The sequence below is a fragment of the Chiloscyllium plagiosum genome, chromosome 2 (genome assembly GCF_004010195.1).
Source record: "Chiloscyllium plagiosum isolate BGI_BamShark_2017 chromosome 2, ASM401019v2, whole genome shotgun sequence".
In the NCBI taxonomy this organism is placed as follows: domain Eukaryota; kingdom Metazoa; phylum Chordata; class Chondrichthyes; order Orectolobiformes; family Hemiscylliidae; genus Chiloscyllium; species Chiloscyllium plagiosum.
Window position 1 is genome coordinate 11,665,384 of NC_057711.1, and position 22,635 is coordinate 11,688,018.

The 22,635-nt window shown below is 39.8% G+C and overlaps 1 protein-coding gene across 4 annotated transcripts in view; it reads right to left on the bottom strand.

The window, feature by feature from the left end:
* Positions 1-997: 997 nt before the first annotated feature.
* The window catches only part of cfap99 (cilia and flagella associated protein 99), a 142,508-nt gene continuing 120,870 nt past the window's right edge, over positions 998-22,635 (bottom strand). For 2 of the 4 annotated variants that reach the window (XM_043704116.1, XM_043704124.1), the window contains exons 10-16: positions 17,778-17,866; positions 11,877-12,081; positions 10,751-10,892; positions 6,770-6,921; positions 4,654-4,865; positions 3,553-3,730; positions 998-1,211 (exon numbers count right to left, since the gene is read on the bottom strand). In XM_043704116.1, the coding sequence (XP_043560051.1) occupies positions 1,125-1,211; positions 3,553-3,730; positions 4,654-4,865; positions 6,770-6,921; positions 10,751-10,892; positions 11,877-12,081; positions 17,778-17,866 (1,065 nt within the window). In that variant the 3' untranslated portion in view covers positions 998-1,124. The other 2 variants (XM_043704129.1, XM_043704137.1) reach the window with 2 other exon arrangements.

Genomic DNA, 22,635 nt, shown 5'->3' on the forward strand with positions numbered 1-22,635 from the left:
ACTTAAATGGCAATTGAGTTTTCAATGAACTGTTGCATGTCCACGTATTTGTCAGTCATGCTATCTCTGTGCTGTGAGAAATGCTGATTTGTGACAACTGTACCTTGACAATGAATGGCAATTCTGGACTGCCAGGCTTGACTGGGTTCATGGCCAGGGTTCCAAGGCAGTACTGCCATCAGGCATGCCAGTCTAATCTGGGATATCCTGGCAGTTGCAAGTTCTTCAGACTATGGCAAATGGTAAAATCAGGCTAGCATTGGATGAGCTGGGCACCATAGAGGTAGATGAGGCAAGCTTGGGATGATCGAGCAAGAAAACTCATGAGGCCTCTTGCAATGAAGCCATCCATAACCCCAACCCAACAAAATTGACACAGCCAAAATATCTTAAAATTTGACCAATACCGCAGCAGTATACAAGTGAGGTCTTTTGCACAGTGCCTCTGAGCCACAAATTACAGATTCAGTCCAGGTCTTGATGGTCAAAGAAGGTGCATTGAGAATGTGGCCAAACTGGTTAAAGATGAACCTGTAAATTCTTCTACAATGCCATTGCCAGGCAGTAAAAGGTGAATCTCCTGGTAAACTAATCTGGAGTGGTGCCCCTCAAACTAATCTCTGGTGACAAGCTAGTAGCCAGGAAAATCTAACAATGGAATCAGATGCCTTGTCTGTTTTATAACCCACTCGGGATGGGGAGAAAAGAATCTGCACAAAGCCTTGCTAAAGAGAAAGACAAAAATTGTGTTCACACCCATCTGATTCCATGCAATGCATCCTTTCAATCTGAAAGTGAAGTGAAAATTGCTGGAAATACTCAGAAGGTGTCAGTATCTGTGGAGTTGGGGAGAAACAATGACTAAGGGATAAACACAGAACGTTAGCAGTTTCTGTGTTTCAGAGTGAAGCAGACTTAACCTTTTTAAGCCTTTCATCAAAATGTTGTGTTTGTAAATTCTCTGGTGCATGTTAAAACAGTTAGAGATTCTACATTGTAAAGTAAAATTAGATATTTATTGGGAAGATTATTTCATGAGCTCTAACATTACTGAAAGTGCAGGTTTCATTTGGAATGGTATTTGGGCAATGATGTACCACCCTACTCCACTGAGCAGCACTGTATTAGGATGCTTTCTGAAGTTTAAGCAGCCGGACCTTGTTTTCACGACTGTCTTCCATGTTCTTCCACCAACGTACTTCCTTTGATTTCTAGGCAGAATTATACACAAACATTCTATTAGATTTATAAGATGTGATTTCTATCTCCTAGGGAGTGACATACTTTTGTTGAATTCTTTGTCAAGACTGGGGGAGGTTTTAATCCTGGATTGGGATTCACTGTGGTCAGTGAAGACTGGGTGAAAGGAAGATAAATAGAACATAGATGTTTGCAAAATACATTAAGTAATCACTCCTACATATTTTATAGATGTTATAAAACAGTATGAAAGTAAAGTCACTAGATGGTGCTGCTGGAGAGATTAAATGATACTGTTTGCTTCCGAGTTGGAAAAGATGAGCATTCCCAGAAGAAAAACATATGAACTGCAGATAACTCAAAATGTCAACAGCAGCCAGTTATGTACACATCTATCACAGCAGTGTCAGGGTGTTGAAGCACCATCATGTCGTATCCAGCTGAGTAGCAGCATGGTTGTCTCCTTCCCAGACCACTGTTCATGACTTCCCAGCACTTTGATTTTTATGTCAGGTTTCCAGCATACACAGTGTTTTTCTTTTGCTTTAGTGGCATTTGTATCTCTGGTTTGGCAATTAGAAGGTACTTGCTTTGACTCCTTGCAGATTCATTAGATACGGACACTGGATTTCAGGGGAGAAAAGAGCAGGGGAAAAGAACACCTCAAATCAGAAGATCTGAAAAAATCAACTGACAAAAACAGCAGTGGACAGCAATGATATTTACAGGACCAAAGGCACAATCAAATAGGTATATTTTAGGGACACTTCTTCAGAAAGAGGAATAAATAATAAAAGCAAATATTGTTCAGTGGGACTGAGGCTTGAAGAATGGCAAGTTATAAGGCCAGAAGAGCAGGGATCTGTGCACTGACTCATGTAGTTGGCAAACAATCAAGTGAAACAAGTTCATGAGAAAACTGAAGGCAGGATATTGGAAATGTTATGTTATTTTGTATAAATCTTTTGAGGTGGCAGCAAGATGAGAGTTGTAACGCAAATGGAATCTTTGACTTAATTAACAGAGGAATGGAGATCAAAAGCTAGGAGGGTGCAGTTTATAAAACAATGAGTAGGCCTCTGTAGCTGATGACTGTGTTCAATTCTGGGCACCACACTTGCAAGGGATGCAGAAAATAATTACTATCAAGTTCTAGGGTTGAAGGATAATAATAATGTGGATAGACTGGAGAAGATGGGCTATTCTTCTTACAGAATGGAAGGTATTAAGATGATATTTGATTGATATGTTCAAAAACATCATACCTTAATTGAAGTCAATAAGGGGATATGCTTCCAATATCAGATGGGTTTTTAACGACAGAACACAGATTTGAGTTGATAGGCAAGAGAAGCAGAGATGACACAAGAATCTTTTTGTATCAACCTATTTATGATCTGCAATGACCTGCCTTAAAGTGAAGTCAAGGCTCTTCGTGGATGTCAATTGAATGATCTTTGAAAGAGAATATTTTATTTTGTACAAATGTTAAATAATACTGAATCTAAAATCATTTTTTAATTCCTTCCGTCAGAGCTAAACTGCTGGATTATTATTAAAATTAGACCTATTTTGATTTTATTCTGGGTGGGACTTAACACTTCAAGAACAATTTGGTAGACTTTGCCACAATACCATTACTTCTGACCTTTTTTGTTTAAGTAATTGATAATTACGAGAGAGAGTAAGGATACTGCAGCAAGTAACTTACCTTCTGACACCCCAAAGTCTATCTACAAGGCACAAATCAGGAGTGTGATGGAATACTCCCCACTTGCCTGGATGGGGGCAGCTCCAACAACACTCAAGAAGCTTGACTCCATCCAGGACAAAGCAGCCCGCTTGATTGGCACCACATTTACAAACATTCAATTCCTCCACCACCGGCGCTCAGTAGCAGCAGTGTGTACTATCTACAAGATGCACTTCAGAAATTCAAAGATCCTTAGACAGCACCTTTCAAACCCATGACTACTTCCATCTAGAAGGACAAGGACAGCAGGTACTTGGAAACACCACCACCTGCATGTTTCCCTCCAAGCCACTCACCACCCTGACTTGGAAATATACCACCATTCCTTTATAGTCGTTGGGTCAAAATCCTACAATTCCCTCCCTACCAGCATTGCGAGTCGACCCACAGCAAGTGGACTGCAGCAATTCAAGAAGGCAGCTCACCACCACCTTCTCAAGGATTAATGGGGATAGGCTATCAATGCTGGCCAGCCAGCGATGCCCAAGTCCCACTAATGAATAAAAAAAAGATCCTGTTGGTTTCTAAAATAATTGTTGGAAGTTTCTGAAAGAAAACACTTTCTGTTTACTAACAAAGCGTTGTACAAGGTGCATTACCCTGTCTGCAAATGAGCTTCTCATAGATCTCTCTAGGTTTTTTTGAGTGTTTATCTTTTGTATTTTGTTCAGTTTATGATGCTCCCTTCTCTTTTCTTCGAGTTTTTTCTGGAGCTCAGCCAATTGCTGATTGTTTGCCACCTGTTTGGATGCCTTAAGCTTTCTCAATTCTTCTTCTCTACATTAAAAAGAAAAACATATTTCTTTGATTATTTTTCACAGCTTTGGATTGATATTCTCTCAGTGAATGTAAATGCAATGAACACATTTTTTTCAGTTGTATAAGAATCAAAATGTTGTTACTAATAATATTGGAAGTTACAAGTTTGAAATAACAGAAAATGCTGCAAATACATAGTTGGTTAGACTTCACATATGGGGAGAGAAAGTGAGTGAAGGTTGAAGGTTGTTGATCTCTTGACAGATCATTGAACTCTGTTTGTGATCCCAATGGTGCTGTCTGTCCAACTGAGTATTTCGAGTATTTTCTAGTCATTTTAAACAAAATCAGCAGCTAGATGCTGAGTGCTGGAGTATATATTATAGTTCATGCCCTTTCTAATGAATTCATGAGTGCAAGGAGACACTGGAATAGAGCTAAGCCAATAGGATGGGATAAAAACAAGGCAAAGAAAAATTAGGAATTTAAATAATATTGGTGATTTTTGAGAAGATTTGTAGCTCAGGTTGATGATAAGTATGTAAGTTAGCTCACTGAGCTGGAAAGTTTGTTTTCAGACATTTTGTCACCATGACGAGGTAACATAATCAGAGTCTCCGGTGAGGTGCTGGTGGTATGTCCCACCTCTCTATTTGTAGGTCTTGGTTTTTTAAGGCGGATGATGTCATTTCCGGTTCTTTTTTTCAAGAGAAGGTAGATGGGATCTCAGTCGATGTGTTTATTGATGAAGTTCTGGTTAGAAAGCCATGCCTCTATTTAAATAATATTATTTGCATTATCCGTCATGTGACAGTGTTGCATTGTATTTGGATATTTTTATCCCATAGAGAGAAAATAAATAATTTATCAATTTACAGTTACAACCTAAAAAACATACTCCGATCACTCATCTTTATTTGAGCACCATTTTGATAACATACCTGTTCCTGATTACTGCTTTCTTGCTCAAAGCTTCTCTGTGCAGTGAGATCTGTCGTAATTTATCCAAAAGGAGCTGCTCTTTTGCTTGTTTCTCATTCAGGATCCGATCTCGTTTATCTTCCTCTGCCTTAATCTGTGCCTCCTTCAGCAGCCCCAAGCGTTCTCGTAACTCTACTATTGACATCTCGATCAAAAGGTTATGACCAGCTGGCTGAGATTCAATGACATGATTTCCAAATGAGATATGACTACATTACATGAATGAATAGATTTACTGAGGCAAATTCATAAAAGTTAAACACTAATAGTCTTTGAACAATAGATGAAATTAGAAAATAGTGAAAATACTATCTAGGTTTACCTAAGGATAAACTTGTTTTGACATTTGCACTAAAATTACTGGGAATATTCTTGTGCACATATAATTAAATAAAGAATTCATGTTCAACTTTGCTCCATTGACAGTAACCTGAATCTGTTTGCCACTTGTTAGAGTATTTACACAATTTTTGTTCATTAATTTTAATGGAGTGAAAATCAGGTGAATTCTAAAACATGCTGTTGAGTCACTCCAACAAGGTACCTCACTCCTGACAGCAAAGTTGAAGTTACTCCCATTCCTTCCACAATGGTTAGCATGGTTCTGCACAAAGTCGATCCAAATATTTCACCAATTATTTTGTTTATTGATCGATTCAATTGAACCCTTCTGCACTCAATTCAACATAACATTTTACTTTTCCTCCCACAATAAGAAGAAAAGCTGTTCAAGGATATGGAAGGTGGTGTTCACGCCCTAATAGTATTGAACTCAGTATTGAGTCCTGAGCACCTCCTTCCACTTCCTTTACTCATTCCCCATCCCCCACCCCAGGCCCTCTCATGACTTGGGTTGTTTCCAGCACAGCCAATTCATTTTCACCATAATCAGCTTTTATTCTCCAGTGGCTTACTATCAACCATTCTTTTGTTTGCCAACTTTCTTTCTCTCTCTCGCTTTCTGAGCTCCATTTCTACCTATCCAATCACTCCTTTTCCCTTTCAATGCCCCTGTCATCAACATAAATGCATTTTTGGCTATCATCAGTTCTGGGTCACTGGACTTGAAATATTAACTCTTTTTCTGTCTCCACAGATGCTGCCAGACCTGCTGAGTTTCTCGAGTAATTTCTGTTCTTGTGTTTACCATTTATTTCAAAAAATCAAATATGCGAATCATGAAGGAAATATAGTTTTGCACAAAGAAAGAAAATTATGACTTTTCTTCATGCCTTTTAGTACATTCTATTACCCAAATTGCCATGTAAGCCAGGACAGTTCTGTGATTATGCTAGGATTCTTATCCAGCAACAACTAAGTGTGTGAATAGGGGACCACAGTCTCACATGAAACTGTTTTGGACTGACTGTCTGAGACTTAGATGTTTGCCTGCAAAGGGAATTTGACTTGGTTTGTGTGATCCTATTTGCTGAAGCTCGTGGGATCAAGAGGAGGGAGTGTGGACAAGTGGCCTATGGCCTAAGCAAATAGGTCCAACATATAATTGGTGAAACAGTTTCTGCAAGCAAGGCCTGATGGCATGCGAAAAAAAGGCCAAGGTTACCACGGTTGAAAGCAAGGAACCGGACTAGACCTGTCTTGCATATTGAACAGGTTCAAAATGAGAGAAGTTCAAGATATAGAGAAGTTGTAGAGTAATTTAATACAGCCTTTAATATTATGCAGGTTTTTTTGATAAAGCAATCAGTGATAGGATACTTCCTTTGTTACAGAAATCAGTAACGCAGGGCCATTCATTTAATAATTGTCACAGAGGACTTTTTATTTACACTAAATTGTTCAACCTTTGCCACAGAGAGATGTAAGTGGAGACCTCTTTATTTTGTGGAAGTGAAAGCTGGAGAAAATGAAAGAAAAATGGAGATAAGCCAAGCTACGGGAAAGCAAGGGATCTGAAAGCTGTTGAGTGCTGTAACAGTCTGATTCTGGGAGGGTTTATGTGATTAAAGAAAACAATATGTGCAGATAAATATGGAACTGTTTCTTTATTACATGGTAATTTTTTCTGTAACTAATCACAAGGTTGATCTTCAGCTTTTGACACTTAGGACTTACTTTGGCTAGATCTATAAGTTTGTGTTTAAATGTTGGCACCATTTGCATTGCTCGGATTTCTCGGATCAGTTCCGATTTTTTTCTAATTTCTTCATTAGTCTTCTCCAAGGCCTGTTGAAGCAGTTCTTCTGTTTCCTTATTCAGCTCCTTAGCTGAAAAAGAATTAGCAGACATGTTAAATATCAGTATTATTTTCTCATGATCGCAGGAGAAAATTAGTAAGCACTGTAAGCTATCTTATCAGGTCTGTTAGTAAACAGAAACTATGTAATGTGCATTTTCAAAAAGGCAGTATACAAAGTAATTATGTTACATAATAGTGGTTATTCAAGTGGTGACTCATCACATTAGTACTTAGATTAAAGATGTAACAGTACATAATTCCATATTACGAACGTGCTGTCTGTTGCAGTAAATTCTTAAGAAAAAAATTCAGAAAGATATTTCTGAAGTAAAAAACCCATACATTGGAAATTAAGTTTAAGAAAGGTCTTCAGGATGGAGGTAATGTCTCTTACATTGGAACGTTTCAAGGCCTATTGAATTGTTTCTCCATATCAAGTCACAAAAAGAGGATTTACACCTAGCTCTTGGCAACATAATAGGTCCTTCTGAGGTGTAAACCAGTATTTTCTAGCACAACAGACTTCAAAGTGGAAATTGTTCAAATTGATGACTTTGTATTTGAGAAACCAATTACTTCACCTAAAAAAAGCCTGAGTGTCGTCCCAAGCCCTGGACTGACCATGCTCACAGTTGTGCAGTTTACTCACCAATTTGGAAGGTTTTACAAGTTGAAACTGATAAATTGAGTTTCCAGCATCTTATGGCGCAGAACTCCAAGAAGCAGTTTCTAAGGAAAACTCCCTCAAAGGGGAGTTTTGACTAAGGGATGACAAAGGAAAAAGGTATGCACAAAACTACATATCAGGCAGTTCTGTGATAATACATCTTTCATCAACACAAATTGGCTGTAACACTATTGGGTGAATAGGGAATGCTTTTCCTAAAACATGAATTTTTAAAGTGTGTGTTGGCCATAACAATTGCATCGCCGACACTTGAAGTGTATTTGTATTGCACAATTTTTTTGTATAGTGCGGGGTTGCACAAGCACACAACTTCAGTAGCGTGTAAAGCAGAACTACCTGTACTGTTCTGTTAGAGGAAAATCACTCATAAATTATTCTTTTGGCTTATCTGTAATTGTTTTAATCTTCGTACCTATAATTTATTATCAAAAATTTGATCTTATTTTCCCTACAAGGAGACTTCAATAATAACTTGTTTCAAAAAATGACTTAAAAAAAGCTCAGCTGTGGGTCTACTTTAACCAATTAAGAAGGGGCCTTTATGAGTCATATTAATCCACAGTTCACTGATCACTGTGGTGGACATGCCTGGTGCTTGTGACATAATTTTGCTACAGATAAACATAGAAAATACTTGAAATACTCAATAGGTGAGGCAGCAATTTTGCCAAGTTAAATTAAATCCAAATTAAATATTAAGACTGAAGCTATGATCTTTGGAATTTGTCATAAACGCCACACTAATTAGAACTGATTTCATCAATACTAATGGGAACTGATAACAAAATTGCAGATATATGACTTATATTAACCAAAACCTTCTAGATTCAGGAACTAGGCCTTTGAATTCTAAAGCTGTAAACACTGCAAATATTTAAGAAAGGAGGTAGCTCCAGGTAATTACAGACCTGTCAGTTTAACATCAAATATCAGAATCTTACTGGAATTTCATAGCAGTGACTAACTACTTGATCTAGTAGGATCTGACCAAATAATAGCAGGAATTTGTGCAGGGTAGGTTATGTCAAGTGTCCTTATTTTTTGAGGAGTAGAAAGGTGATTTTCAATGTTTGATTACATGCAATTGTAAAGGCATTATAATCAAAATAAGAGCATATGCAATTATTACTGGTCTTGAGGCATAGGTTAGTAGGTTGGTCATGAAATAGAAGGCAGGAATAAAGGATCCAAGTGACAAGTGGTATTTCTCAGGAACATATACTTTATATAACCAACTTAGCCAAAGGAAAAACATTTCCAAAGCTGTTAGACTTGAAATATTTCTCAGTCCACAGAAGATGCAGAGTTTCTCCAGCACTTTCTGTTTTCATTCATGTTCTGTTACTGGAATCCGAGTGCTTGGCTTTTATTTAGGGAATAGAGAGTTAGATTGTTGTTTGCTGTCCCCCAATTTGAGTATGAAGTCAAATTTCTGCCATGGGCCTTCATGAAACTGAACAGGCCAATTCCTAATTCCCAGGTCTTTGGATATCCAGGTTCGCACATTGGAGCAAATTAGGAGAGATATTTGGATATACAGATGGGAGGAGCAAGTTCCGAAAACATTTCAGCAAGCTAAGTGAGTCAGAGTAGTTAAGGGTGCACTTTCAGCTCCCTTGGTGACAGCTGATTAATAAAATTGATTTTTGAAAGTATTGTATAAAACAGAGTGTTGTCAGCCTGGCAGTCCTCATTGGGAAATTATAGGCACATTCCAGGATCTTCCAGGATTGCTCTTTTAAGACACTTTCTTGAAAAAAAATCTTGAACAGAAAATTGATTTTTGAAAGTATTGTATAAAACAGAGTGTTGTCAGCCTGGCCAGTCCTCATTGGGAAATTATAGGCACATTCCAGGATCTTCCAGGATTGCTCTTTTAAGACACTTTCTTGAAAAAAAATCTTGAACTCCTTGTGGTTAGATATACCTTTTTCATAATACCAAATTCCTATGCTGTACATTTTTTAACCACTGCTTCTTCTACCTTTCAGAGTCACTTGCTAAATTTCTATCTTCTTTTCCCTGTTCTGAATTTGCCGTAGGTTCCTAACCCCCTCTAACTCTTGTTTAAACCCTTCGCAACAGCACTAGCAAATCTCCCTGCAAGGATATTTCTCCTGGTCTGGTTCAGGTGTGCACCATCTGCCTTGTACAGGTCTAACCTTCTCCAGAGTGGTCTCAATGGTCCCTCTTTCCTGTACCAGCTTTTCAGCTACATGTTGAATCAGTCATTTCTCCGATTTCTATGAACACCAGCACATAGAACTGCAAGTAACAGAAAGTTACTGTTTTGAGGTCCTGCCTTTCAATTTCCTACCTAGCTCCTTTAAATTTGCTTTCAGAATCTCATCTCAATTTCTACTTAAGTCAGTACCACGAAATGGCCCATGATTTCTGCTGATTACACAACATAACACTTGTAATACTGAGGATTACACTCTATTAGCCTTGATGAGAGGCCTGTACAATGCTAGAGTTATGGTGAATATTGGCCGCATGAGTGTGAGGTAGCAGAGAGAAGATGGTGGTATTTACCCTTGCAGGATGCAGAAAATCACCGACCCTCTGCCTGCACCGCTGAGTGTCCTGAACAGCCCTGACTTGGGCTCATTTTGAGTCCATGCTGGCTTGATCTGGTGATGTGGCCTCCTGTGACAATCCACAGGAGAAAAGATAACCCTCTCCTCGAACAACCTGTCCAGCAAGACTCCAGGACGCTGTCCGCAAGGACATACTGCTTTCCTGTCCAGTAAGTCATGTTCTCAATGAAAACAAAATCACCACAGTGCAAAGAGCAGGCCCTAGCATAGTGTCTAAAGTGATCTGCGGATCCATTTCAAATGTGGTACTAGTGGCATGAACGTCAAAATGGTCCAGCAGTGCTGAGCACCTCCAGCTATGTGATTTCCTGAGAAAGGTGCCTATGACCCTGGTTATAATAAGGTAAAGAGCAGAACATTGCATGACAAAAGTTGCTATGAACTATGGCAGACCAGGTAGCATAAATCTCACTTGACATAATTCCAACCCATGTTCCAGCATGTTAGCGAATTACCGCTGCTCTTTGGTGTACAAAAGTCTCTTGAAAAGCCTTGAAAGGGAGTATGAATTTTAAAAAGGGGGAAACCCATAGCATTCCACACAGTGGACATTTTTTTACACCACATACCCATCTTCTGTTTATCTTCCTGCATTTTCAATTTTTGCTGCTTTGTGTTGTGCCGCCCTTTTGTCACCCGCTCCACCAGTTCTCTTGCCTCCTTCTCTTCCTGAAGTCGCTTCTCTGCATGTTTCTGCATCATTTTTGCTACCTGAAATGACAGATGGTTCAGTTATATAAAAGACCTGAAGCAAAAACAGAAATTGCTGGAAAAGCTCAGTAGATCTGGCAGCATCTGTGGAGAGAATGCAGAATTAACGTTTCAGGTCCAGTGACTCTTCACCAGATCTGATTTGAGTAAGCTCAGTTTCATTTGTTCAAATCAGCAGATTTGAGAAAAGGATTTATGTTACATGAGATGTGCAGAGTCATAGCATTTTGCAAGTTCATTTTTGTGGCACTTGGAACTATTGGAGTTTATAAATTACTCTTGCGTTACAGACAAATATAGAGGAATTCCAGTTTATCTGTGCTGGTCACTTACTTAAGAAATCAGATCATACAGATTCAGAGACTGAAGCATATTTAAATATTTTAGTCATAATTGAGTATACTGACTTAAAGTTACTGACAGGAATTGTTGAGAGAGGGACAGAGGTTGGAATTTTCCCTTCCTGAGAAATAGCAGTCAACTGGAGATCCCTGACACTTGACAACCACCAGGGTATCTGATCAGCACAAGATCTGGTGGGCTTTCAGGTTTGTGGTGAAGAGGGTTGTGCTGTAGTTTAATAATTGTTAGTTGTTGTCTTATTTGCAAGATAAAGCTGTGACAAAATGTGTCTCTCTTCTGCAATAAAAAAAGAAAACTCTGTGATGGAGTCTAGGGAATGATAGATGAAATAAGAGACATAATTGTCATGATGAAAAAAGATAATAATACAAGTAAAGAAACATAAAGGTTGAGAGGAGGTGTAAATGGGCAAAAGTCCACACATGACCAACAGCTGCTGTCTATGCACAAAAAAACACACTAGAAGAGAGAAAAAGTATGGGGCAGAGGTTACTATATGAAATTGTCGGTCTGAATGATGAGCCAAGATTTTTTATTTCTCTTTATTGTGTTTTGTAACAAATATCCATAAAGTTCTAAAATGGTAGTAGATTAACACGTTGCAACAATGTAACTCCATACCTCCTCTTTCTGCAGAGCTGCATTCCTCTTGTTCTCCTCAATTCTTGCTTCCCGTGCCAGGATTGCATCTTCCAAGAGAATCTTGCCTTCAAGGCAATGGCGTTGTGCATCTGTCAATTGTTGTTCCATTAACTCAGTGTCCTTTTTCCTCAGCATTTCTTCAAATTTGGAAGGATCATAACCTCCTTCAATTAGATTATCAATTCTGGAACCGTCACATTAGAAACAGTTGTTAAGGTTTTGATGGTTATCCTTTTTAATATTAGGAATTGGCTTCATTCTACAGTATGTATTTTTGTTAATGATATGTGATCTTCTCCAGCAATACCACTGTTCTATTTGGATCACCAAAGCTGGTGTTGACTAACCTACTTCTAGAAAGCCTCACTGTCGAACTATAGACATTTACAGTTATATTCCTGGTGATTTTTTTTTGTTTCGATTTCTTCATTGTTTGACAGCGTTGGCACTTGTCCACTATTATTAAAACATATGTTAGCATCCTTCAGTATCATTTCCCTTCATATTTCCAGAACCACCTCAAGAAAGTGCTTGACTATGCTGGAGATATTTTTCTCAGTGTTAATGGCATTATGTAACTGTTCATGGTTATTGTTATTTATTACTGAAACTAATCTTCAAGGAATCTTCTGTCAGCCAGTTGGTGTTGACAAATTCAAAGGTTGCAAAGGTCAAATTATTAGGTTAATCATAGAAATATCTGCACAGTAGGTTAATTGGAGAAAGTGAGGACTGCAGATGCTGGAGAGTCAAAAAGGGTGGTGCTGAAAAAGGACAGGTCAGGCAACATCCAAGGAGATGAATAGGAGAGATGAATAGGAGGATGGGGGTGGGGATGGGGCTATGGAGAAGGGAGGTGGAAAGGCGATAGGTGGATGTGGGTGGGGGACAATTGTGATAGGTCGGTGAGGAGGGTGGAGTGGAAAAGAGGGAAGGAAGATGGACAGGTGGGACAGGTCAAGAGGGCAGCCCCACCCTTCCTATTTATCTCTCATCCTCCATTCCCCTCCACATTCCTGATGAAGGGCTTATGCCCGAAACATCAATTCTCCTGCTCCTCGGATGCTGCCAGACCTGCCGTGCTTTTCCAGCAACACCTTTTTGACAGTAGATTATTTGGCCAGTTGTGCCAATTCACTTCTAAATATGCCTAATAAATTTGTCTCCACCACCCTTTAAGTTAATGCATTGCAGATCACAACAACTCACTGTGTAAAAATGTATTTTGCCTCTTGTGCCAGTTGTCTTACATCTGTGTCTATGAGGTGGTAGTCCTATGCCATTGAAAACAATTCTCAATTTATTCAATTAATATAATTCATGATTTTCAACAAATTAATCAATTCTCTTCAACCTACACCACTCGAAGGAGAACTACTGCCAATTGTGCAATCTCTTGACATAACTTGCTTTGGAAAAATAGGTTTAAGTACTGTTTGGCTCTAACAATGACAATCTATTCTGACGCATTATTGTCATCATTATTTCAACATTCCAGTGAAGCCCAATGCAAGCCTAACTAACAGAGGATACAGTAGTCTAGTGGTAATGTCATTGGCTAATAATTTTTGGGGAGACATGGTTCAAATCCCACCAATTTGAATTGGTGAATCTCTCCCCCATAAAAATCCGATATTAATAAATCTGCCCTAATTTCAATTGTTGTTAAAAACAACCCAGTTCACTGTCCTTTATGGAAGGAAATCTGCCTACATACAATATGTTTGACTCTTCACTGCCCTCTGATTAGGGATGGAAATTAAATGCTGGCTATTCAGCAAAGCCCATATCCCATGAGTGAATAAAAAAATATCTTATCTCTTGATGTGGTACTGCACAGCCCCTGGACCCAACATTTGACCTCAGCATCTTCAAATCATGTAATCTGTCCTCCATTTTAATTTCCAACTCCACTTAATGTCAGTTATGTCTTTTTTTTCATGATTTGCTTTCAGGCAGAGCTGTCCTTTAATCTGACATTAAGAGGGTGTCATCAGCAGTGCTGTCAAACAGCAGCTGCTCAGCAATAACGGTCACTGTTGCCCACTTTGGGTTCTACAGGTCATTCAGCTCCTGACTTCATTACAGCCTTGGTTTAAACATGGACAAAACAGCTGAATTCCAGGGGTGAAGTGAGAGTAACAGCCCTTGACATCAAGGCTGCATTCAATCAACTGTGGCATCCAGGTGCCTAAACAAAATTGGATTCAATGGAAATCAAGGTGGGGGTGGAAACTCTCCCCTGGAATTATACCAGGCAGATAGAAAGATGGTTATGGTTGGTATCATCTCAATTGCAGGACATCTTTGCAGGAGTTTTTCAGAGTGTGGTATGGTGGTTCAGAGATTAACACATGCCTCTCAGCGCCAGGGATCCAAGTTTGATTCCAGCCTTAGGTGTCTGGCTGTTTGGAGCTTGCATGTTCTCCCATTTCTGTAGGTTAGGTGGATTGGCCATACTGAATTGTCCTGTAATGTCCAGGGACATGCAGGCTAAGTGGATTAGCCATGGTAAATAGGAGGTTACAAGAATAAGATGTAGGATTGGTGCAGGCTCAATAGGCTGAATAGCCTCTGTTTGCACTGTAAGGTTTCTATGATTGGAGAGTAGTGTCCTAGGCCTAACCATCTTCAGCTGCTTTGTCAATGACCTTTCCTCTAATGTAAAGTAAGAAGTGGAGATGTTCGCTGATGATTGCTCAATGATCAGCACCATTCGTGACTCCTTCGTGAGTCCATGCTCAAAGCAACAAGATCTGGACAATATCCAGGCTTGGACTGACCAGTGGCAATTAACATTCACATTACACAAAGGCCAGGCTACTACCATCTCCTCTAAGAGTCAATCTAACCACTTGAGATTCAATGATGTTACCAACATTGAATATCCCTCTATCAACATACTGGGCTACCATTGAGCAGAAACTCAACTGGACTCACCACATATTCACATGGCTACAAGAACAGGTCAAAGGCTAGGAATATTGTGATGAGTAACTCAGAAGTGGGCGGCACGGTGGCACAGTGGTTAGCACTGCTGCCTTGCAGCGCCAGAGACCCGGGTTCAATTCCCGCCTCAGGCGACTGACTGTGTGGAGTTTGCACGTTCTCCCCGTGTCTGCGTGGGTTTCCTCCGGGGGCTCCGGTTGATTTCCCACATTCCAAAGATGTGCAAGTCAGGTGAATTGGCAAAGCTAAATTGCCCGTAGTGTTAGGTAAATGGGTAAATGTAGGGGTATGGATGGGTTACGCTTCGGCGGGTCGGTGTGGACTTGTTGGGCCGAAGGGCCTGTTTCCACACTGTAAGTAATCTAAAACCTCCTGACTCCTCAAAGCCTGTCCACCATCTACAAGGCACAAGTCAAGTGTGTGAGAGAATAATTCCCATTTCCCCAGATGGATGTAGCTTCATTGATGCTGGGTCAACATCCTGGAATTCCCTTCCTAAGGGCATTGTGAGTCAATGTATAGTACATGGATTGAATCAGACTGGAAAGTGGCAAATAGAACTCTTCAAAAAGTGAGGAAGACAGAAAACTATGGGCCAAATGATGTTTGTCATGGGGAAGGTGTTAGGATCAGTCATTAGAAATCAGCAAAGAGAAGAAGAGTGCATTTCCTGGTATCAGAAATAAGATGAGAGTGAATTGACTCCTCAATTTTGCACAGGTTTTCTCAGCCACAAACACATATCTTAAGTTCTGTTGGAATGAATGTTGGCAGCTGAGGAGCAGCAAACATGTCCTGATTGCCAAATGTCCAGACCAAGGTATTTCACAGCTATTCGGGAGTATGTAATTGGGATGTCAGTCGTGGACTGACAGGACAATTTTGAGAAAGAAGATCCACTGTTCTTCTTTCAAATAGCACACATTTGCTGTGTTGGAAGGCTATCCAAAGAAGGGTCAGGACCACAAATGAGGTTTGTGAAATTTTGGGTTTGTGAACTCCAAAGGAGCAACAGTTGAATCCCTGCTTCCTCCTGCTTGACTCAATTTTCTCCCCCTATCCTATTGCACACCAATGACAGTTTTCAAGCCTCTCAACAGAGTAACAGTTGGAACAAGTTTTGGAAGCAAATCTGCTCAGTGACAATAGCAAGTGAACCGTGCTTTTGCAAGCAAAACAAATTGCTGAAAAAACTCAGCAGGTTTGGCTGCATCTGTGGAGAGAAATCAGAGTTAACATTTGGGTCCAAATAACCCTTCTTAACTCAATTCCACATCTCTTCCAGGTATGTCCACTTTGAAAAAGTTCCGCTCCTCTCTCAAAGATTTCTGTTAAGAGTATTGGATCTGAAACATTAACTCTGTTTTTTTTTCTCCAAGATGCTGCCAGACCTGCAGTTTTGGGTTGAGTGACCTTTCCTCAAAACTCCAGTTCTCTCCACAGATGCTGCCAGACCTGCCGAGTTTTTCCAGCAATTTCTGTTTTTGTTTCTAATTTACAGCATATGCAGTTCTTTTGGTTTGAAGTTAGCAAGTGATTGGTTGGAAACATTGGAACTGCCAGATGGGAAAAGAGTAAGATCCATCAATTCTTTCTTCCCACAACTGGGTAGTCACATGATATAATAATATAATAATCTTTAATGAGTTGCAACAATCCAGCCTCGTCACTGCATAACAGAGCTTTCAGCTGTGATTGGACACATTCCGAATGTCTTGTCTCCAGCTACCCTGTCAACACTGTACCCAAAACGCAGCACTTGACATTTAGCTTCAACAGGGTGGAAGGTGCGCCAGAGCCACTTTTACCAGAGGGAGTAAATTAAAACCATCCCCGTGTTCTGTTTGTGTCTAAGTGCCATCTTATCAAACTGACTGAGATTTAGTTGGACAGTGTCATTACTTTTGATGGCAACTTTGAAACCTCTCAAATTGGAACTGTGCCACACAAACAGGTTCAGTGCTGAGTTTGCTGATTTTCCAACCAAGTATTTTGCAGAGCTGAAATTGTCCTTGGCTGTCCTAATTTCAGAGGCTGAAACAAAGTGTCTGCATTTCGACTCCTGACTGCAGTCAAATGACAAGGATTGAAAACTTTGGTTGAGCATACTTTTGAGAGGTTTAATCACATGGCCTCCCGTCTTCAACAACTCCATCTTCCTCTTCGATAGCTAAAGTCTGTTCTCCAAAAATACAAGGTGCTGCAAATTACATAAATTGTTCCAAATTTTTTAATGAACATAGACTGGGATATTTCATTTCTCATGAGTGTGTGGGGAGTGGGCATCTTCAAGAGTATTAGATCTCCTGCCCCTACCAGCAGGAAATTCCACCAGATCCAGTACCACTCCACCAGTTAAGTGAAGACCCCAGAGGCTGACTGGCCAATCAGATCCCAGGACAGCAATGTCCTACACCACCTGAAGCTGCTGGCGAATCAGATACAGGTAGCTACTGGTAGGTTGTGTTCAGATGGAGTATCAGCTATGATAATTTTGAATGATACCAAGTTATAGTTCAACAGGTTTATTTCAAATCACAAGCTTTTAGAGCACTGCTACTTTCTTGTTTCGCCTGACAAAGGAGCATTGCTCCGAAAGCGTGTGATTTTAAATAAACCTGTGAGATGATAACCTGGTGTCATATGACTTCTGACTTTGTCTACCCCAGTATAACACCAGCACCTCCACATCAGAATTTTGAATGGCAGAGCTGGCTCCAAGGCTTAGTCCTGATCCTAGTTTTGATGTTTCTCTATCATAAAAGCTCACCTGGTTCACAAATGACCTTTAGGGATGGAAACTGCATCTTGCCAAGCTATTTGGTTCAAGGACAATTAAGGATCGGCAGCAAATGCTGGCCTTGTCAATAATGCCCACCAGCTGTGAACAAATAACAAACAAAAACTGAAGAGACAGTGAAGGTGCTGTACCTTTCCAGTTCTTTCTTCACTCTCCGTTCGTAGAGAACATTCTCCCTCAGGATGGCTGCGGTGTTCAATTTTATTGGAAGATTTTCCATCTATTTGATGGGACAAAAAGGATATGCTGTTCAATTCTCTAATTCCTGCTTCATTGTGATTAAAATTTACCAGGTGCATATCATGGCTACAACAGCATTCCTGACTGACAAACATCACCTTCATTGAAAGAGATAAAGTGGTCTGGTTAGCTGCAAATCCAGGCATGAAAACAAAGTGAAAAATATAAGTTTCAAGTTAATAATTTGATCAAAGTTATCTTATGTGGGCCAAATCTTGATGAAGCAGAGCATCTCGTAAACTTCCTCCTGCATCCTTCAGCTTGATATTTTTTAATATACCTTAACTTTGCTGCAAATGCTGACTGATAATAGCATAGCCAAGGCAATGGGGCATCTCAGACCTCATTGAATGATTGGACCTGTAGTGTACCTCCTGAACCAAGTAAAGAAAAGGATACAGAAAGAAACAGAAATGGCAGAGAGATTGGTTGAATAGTGTGGGATGATAACCAGTAATCAAGCACCAGAGGAGAAAGAAAGGGAGGGGGAAAGAAAGGTTGGATTAAGAGAGAGAAAGAGAAAAAAGGCAGGAAAAAAATAGTTAGAAATGTCAATACAAAACTTCTTAAAATCTATAACAACCGTATGTTGGAATAAGACTTGACAGTTTATACTGAATCCTTTGAGATTGCATCCTAACTTTATTCAGCTCATTTAACTGGAAAATAATGTGCAAATCCAACAGATTTTTAAATTTCTCAGGGAGGGTAAGGATGTAATGGCAAACCAAGTGGAGGAGTGATGTAAATCAACAGGTAAAGACTGGAAATTTATAAGTTGTGGCACATCTCTTCAGGAGGATTTGCATACTAACAGCATTTCAATTGTTAATACACCATTATATGCCCATGAGGATTTGATTCAGTAATATATTAACATTTTATAACTATCCTCCCAAGTCACTGATAACATTATCATCTCAAAAACCATTTTTGATACCAGCTATTATTATTTCAAATGTATATCTCTCTATTTAACACAGAGATTCTTATCAAAGTTTTGGTTTAATTTAAGCAGTGGTAGTGTGGGTATCAATATCAATCCAGATGCCAAATTCCAGTGTAACCAACAACAGGCTTGATATATCATCATCTATGAAGTTAACTCACACTTGCAAATTCAAGGCTGTTACAAGTTTTTATGGTTTAGTGAGAGATGATCTGCAATTAATAGACAGGAAATGTTACATTCATTTCTTAACTATGCACAACTATGGGTTTCCTGTAACATTGAGCATAGAGAATCAAATAATACCTTTCTGTCTCTTTCACCTATGTGTGTGGGAGGGATGAGGCGAGCTGAAGGCTAAGTGTGGGCAGGTTGTTGGTGTTTGAAGTGCAGTGCAGCTGGCTGGAGCCTTCCTGCCTCGACAAGAAGCTTGGAAATGAGAAATCCTAATGGTGGTGACCGAAACTGCCCCCTGCCCAATTCCTCAAGCAACAGCGCCCTGAGCTGAACAGATTTGATGCTGACTCCTGTTCCAGTCTTGACAGAGACAAGCAAACCTTTTAAAAATAACTTTAATCCAAGTTATTTACTAAAAGAACAAAACCATCATGGTTGGTCACCTAGTGCAGAGAAGGGTGGGAAGAGGGGAATACTTCCAGTGGGTGTTGCTAAGGTAGCTATTAATAGTTGTAGGTACTGTGCTGTGTACAAAGTCATTGACTTGACTGCCTCTCCTTTGTGGTTATGATTGTGTGTGTGTGTCCCTGGAGAAGGAGCATGTGGCTCCCCATGGTAAGCTTGAGGCTTTCTGAGGAAGCCACAAGGATGGAGTGCATAATTTCCTCCAAAACAGTATTTTGATTCAAACCTTTTAAGTTTCCTTGTGAATTTGTTTTATGGTAGTACAGTGTCCCCTTTCGGGCTTTTAAAATAAGTTAATTAGTTAATTAGGTTAACATGATTGACTTTTTTAAAAAAGATTTTATTATAGAGTCATCCAGTTGTTTATTCTGTGGTGCTGTGGAGTCCCCGGATGATGTACCTAATGGTTGTGGATGTTTGAACCTCTTTTTAGTTATTTGAAACTTCTTTTGTTGTGCTTTTGGTTATACATCAGTCCTATGCTCCTGGTCTTGGTGCATCTAGTACAGAGGGTTATGGGCAACTTGGAGAACATTCTTGTGGGTCTAATTCTAAGCCTGGCCTATTGGCTATTAACAAGTTTGGGCAGTGGGCAGTGGAGGGGGTCATAGCTGCCAACTGTCTGCCCCTATTCAGCGGCTACTTTTGTGTCCTTATAAAGGGAGCACATGGTCTCCACTAAACACTCAATGCTTTTAGAGAGAGGTGGGCACCACAGCTTTGATATTCTCCCTCAACTTTGATATTCCATTGCCCTCGGCAAGCTTTGCATGTAAATTAGGTAATTGAAAGTATGGGTGATTTAGTGGTCGTCCATAATAGATGAAAAATAGCAAGGGTGATTTGGCAGTGGGAAGAAAAATCAGTCATGTGTAATGTCTCTTTTGGATATGAAGAAGAGAAATAGCTAAAGAGTCATAAGGGCTCTTGTGTCAGAGTGGTAGTGTCCCTATCTTGAGAAAACAAGGCCAAAATTCAAGTCCTACTTGCTCCAGTGATTTTGCAATATTATCTCTGAATAGGTTGATTAAAAAATATCTTCAGATTACTCCTGCTCAGTACTGGGCTGATTATTGCTCTGTTTGATGCTTGAACATTAGAACTCAAAGCAGGAGCAGCCCATTCAGCTCCTTGAACCTCGTCCACTATTGAATAAGATCATAGCTGATCTCATCATAGTCTCAATTCTATTTTCCTATTCTCTATAATCCTCCAACCCATTAAAACTTAAAAATCTGTCTATCCCCTCCTTAAATTCACTCAGTGTCCCAGCATCCACCACACTCTGTGGGAGTGAATTCCAATGATTCATGACTCTTTAAGAGAAGTAATTCCTTCTCATCTCAGTTTTAAATCTGCTACCCCTCATCCCAAAACTATGACCTCTCATTCTAGTTTCCCACATGAGGAAATTTCCTTTCCATGTCTACCTTTTCAATCCCCTTTTGCATCTCACATTCAGCAATTAGATCTCCCCCCAATCTTCTAAAACTGTAGGGAGTATAGGCCTAAACTGCTCAGTCTCTCTTTCTCAGACAAACCCCTGATCTCTGGAATCATCTAGTGAACCTCTTCTGAACTGCCTCCAATGCAACTAAATCCCTTCTTAAATAAGAGGGCCAAAACTGTACGCAATCCTCCAGCTGCAGTCTTACTAATGCCTTGGAGAGTTGCAGCAACACTTCTCTACTTTCATACTCTATGCTTTAGCAATAAATGCCAAAGTTCATTTGCCCGCCTTATTACCTGCTGTACTTGCATACCAGTTTTCTGAAATTCATGCACAAGGACACCCAGATCCCACTGCACTGAAGCAAGCACTCTGAAATTTTCTTCCATTTAGATAATAAGTTGTTTTTCCATTCTTCTGTTCAAAATGGATAATGTCTCATTTATCCATATTAAACTACATCTGCCAAATTTTGACCCATTTGCCTAATTTATCCATATCTATTGTAAATATCTTATTTCTTTATTGTAACTTAGTTTCCCACCTGATTTAGTGTCACCTGCAAATTTGGCTACAGTATATTCTATCCTGTATGAACACAGATTTCAATCTCAACTGACTCTCTGCACATTTATTTTAACCAACCTGTTTAGATACAGTATGTTACAAACTGGGTGCAGGTGGAATTTTAATCCCATCCTCCTGGCTCAGAGATAGGGACACTGCCACAAGAGCTCTTATTAATCCAGAGTAAATATTTTTCTAATCAACCTGTTAAGAGATGTTATTATACCCTGTGGAGCACGTGAGACCTGAACCCGTGTCTTCTAGCCTAGAACTACTGACTCTTTATAAATATTTTCAACCATATGCAGATTGATAAACCCACCCCTCACCCCTGTGAAACCTGGGTGTTGACAGGTTAGAGTTGGTTCATATTGCCTGCTAAACCCTCTACCTGCTCCCAGCCCTATGAACTCAGCTGTATATCAGAAACAAAATTGCTGGAAAAGCTCAGCAGGTCTGACAGCATCTGTGAAGAGTAATCAGACTTCATGTTTTGGATCTAGTGACCCTTCCTCAAAACAGTTCTTTTCCATTTTGTGTCTATTTCTTGCTGATAGCTGTTAGCAGATTGAGCTTCATAGAGTGTACACTTTGTTCCAGTGCTTTCACTGACCGAGTCAGCTCAATCCTGAATAAGAAGAATAAATACCTCCCAGAGGCATTCCTGCTTGTGTGCAACAAGCACAAGTAGAAGAGGCCTTGAAAGTTACAATGGGGCTGGAGCTAACTCCTTAAAATCAATCGCAATAGTTCACTGGAAAGAAATAAAACATCTTTTAAACACTCGAGTTTCTTTAGGATAAGGAAGAAAAGGGGGAGGACCACATAGAACATAGAACATAGAAGAATACAGCGCAGTACAGGCCCTTTGGCCCTCGATGTTGCGCCGGTCCAAGCCCACTTAACCTACACTAGCCCACTATCCTCCATATGCCTATCCAATGCCCGCTTAAATGCCCATAAAGACGGAGAGTCCACCACTGCTACTGGCAGGGCATTCCATGAACTCACGACTCGCTGAGTAAAGAACCTACCCCTAACATCTGTCCTATACCTACCACCCCTTAATTTAAAGCTATGCCCCCTCATAATAGCTGACTCCATACGTGGAAAAAGATTCACACTGTCGACCCTATCTAAA